The sequence below is a fragment of the Trypanosoma equiperdum genome (assembly GCF_001457755.1).
Source record: "Trypanosoma equiperdum strain OVI genome assembly, contig: ctg_1689, whole genome shotgun sequence".
NCBI classification, from domain to species: Eukaryota; Euglenozoa; class Kinetoplastea; order Trypanosomatida; family Trypanosomatidae; genus Trypanosoma; species Trypanosoma equiperdum.
The window spans coordinates 236-2205 of record NW_027123714.1 but is presented as its reverse complement, the minus strand read 5'-3'; the positions used below and the strand labels follow the sequence as shown (position 1 = coordinate 2205).

The 1970-nt window shown below is 44.9% G+C and overlaps 1 protein-coding gene across 1 annotated transcript; it reads right to left on the bottom strand.

Moving 5' to 3' along the window:
• Window positions 1-75: 75 nt before the first annotated feature.
• Window positions 76-1098, bottom strand: TEOVI_000808900 (UDP-galactose transporter, putative; the record flags this gene model as incomplete). The annotated part of the gene is made up of 1 exon (XM_067222755.1): window positions 76-1098. The coding sequence occupies one exon, from the start codon at window positions 1096-1098 to the stop codon at window positions 76-78; it is 1023 nt and encodes a 340-aa protein (XP_067078856.1).
• Window positions 1099-1970: the final 872 nt, after the last annotated feature.

Sequence of the window (1970 nt, the reverse complement as noted above, 5' to 3'; positions counted from 1 at the left end):
AGAGAGAGAGGAGCAGGAAAATGAAGGAAGCTAAAGGAGGGGAAGAAAAGAGCAAGGAACCGTCACATCGTCCTTTTAAATAGTTTCTTCCGACCTTGACCTCCCCTCATATTTCCCAGAAGATGTCAGAAGAGGGGTATTCCTTCCCCACACGCTAAACCCGGCGACGTGCAGGAGAGGCCCCACCCTGCCACTATCCCTCTCCCGACTCGCACAACCGTAAATCACGCCACCGACGAGGCCGAGAGTTATTCCCACGTAACCCGTTTTCGTTGGAAACTGGTTAAACACAACCATCCCGGCAACTGACATGGGTACCTTATTTACCACCCCAACAACACTGAAGGTGGTGGGTGTTGTTTGCTCCATACACCAAAAGGTGGCGAATGTGAGTAGAGGCCCTGTTCCCGCCACGGTAAGAGCTAAAAGAGGTGGAAGGGAGATGCTGCGAATGGTGTGAATCATGCTCCCCATGGAAGGGAGCGCAATCACAAACGCAACAAGCATTGAAAGTAAGTTATTGTAAAACACAGGCCCATAACGGCCGATTGTTTTGCTCACATCTCCCAGCAGCCGCTTCATGTACAACGTGTACCCCACAGTCGCCATTATGTTGAGAGTCGTCCAAATCATTCCCCATGTTGTCACCCATTGGTCTCCCATTGCGCAAAGATAACTTCCGGCTGACATAAAGAAAAAGGCCAAGTACATTACGGGCGTCACACGCGTGCCGTACAGCTGTGAGTCACCAATGGCGGTGAGCACGACTGCAATGTTCTTCATGATTGTGTGCATCGCCACCGACATGGTTTCAAGACTTTTAATAGATGACCACAACATTGCAACGAAGAAGAGTGTAAGGGGGAGCCACTTCCTTGCCACTCTCGAGCAGAAGTTCGGATAATAAACCCATCCCATCATTTTCCCCATAACTGCAAAGAGCAGAGCGGTGCCACTCTCCACGAAAATAATACCCATAGGGTAGTTTAGAGCGTAGTTAGCAACAAGTAACTTGTTAGTAATAGTCATGACAGTACTAAAAATGCTGTAAACTACAATTGATGCCATGACCTCAACGGCCCCGTCACGCGCCGTCATATGACCGGATATGAAATAATGTTTTGTTTCCTTCGCTTTCCTCGTATTAAGAAAAACAACAGCTGCGACAAATGGCCGAAGCCCCAGCGGCTGTTGCGCTGGTGCGTTGGCGTGTCTCTTCAAAGGGAAGGCAAGTCCTTTCTGTGAGCTGAAACAAAGGAAACCCGCATCATTTTGGAATACGCACGTAAAGGAACCAGTGGAAAAAGGAAGCAAAGATAAATTATTAAAAAAAAAAGGAAAACAAATAATAATTAAGGGAAAAGCGGCAAAATCAGAGACAGAAAAGGTAAAAAGGGTCAAAAGGCATCAGATGATAAACACAATAAAGCACCAAGGGAAGGTAATAGCAACTGCGTCAAGGACAATGTATGATGGAGGGATTTACGACCTCTGTCAACTGCGCGTAATATTAAGCACCGCTCTCATTTTTTGAATTGACCACGTAGAGACGTAATAAACATTTAAAAGAGCAAAACAACAAAAGTTTTTTTTTTAAAAAGAAGGGGGTGCGAACAGTTAAGATAAAGGGAACCAGCACAAGCAACAACAATAAAGTAAGTCCATAACTTGGCGCCGTTACCCATGCAACAAAATTAGAGAAAAGAAAAAAGAGACGTAACACATAAATCTTGTTGCACCAAAGACACGGAAGAATGAAAGGAGGTGGAAACAGGGTGACGTGTTGACAGAAAACAATGTGAAGCAGGAAAAGAAAAATTAAAAAGGATTTTAACAAATCAGTTCTATATTTTCTGACAACATTATACGTAAACCTGCCGTTCGGAGCGGAGGTCCTGTTCCGCAAAACAAACAAAAAAAAGCCGCTATGAGGGAAATTGAAGACAAAAAAAACGACGTGAACAACAGGG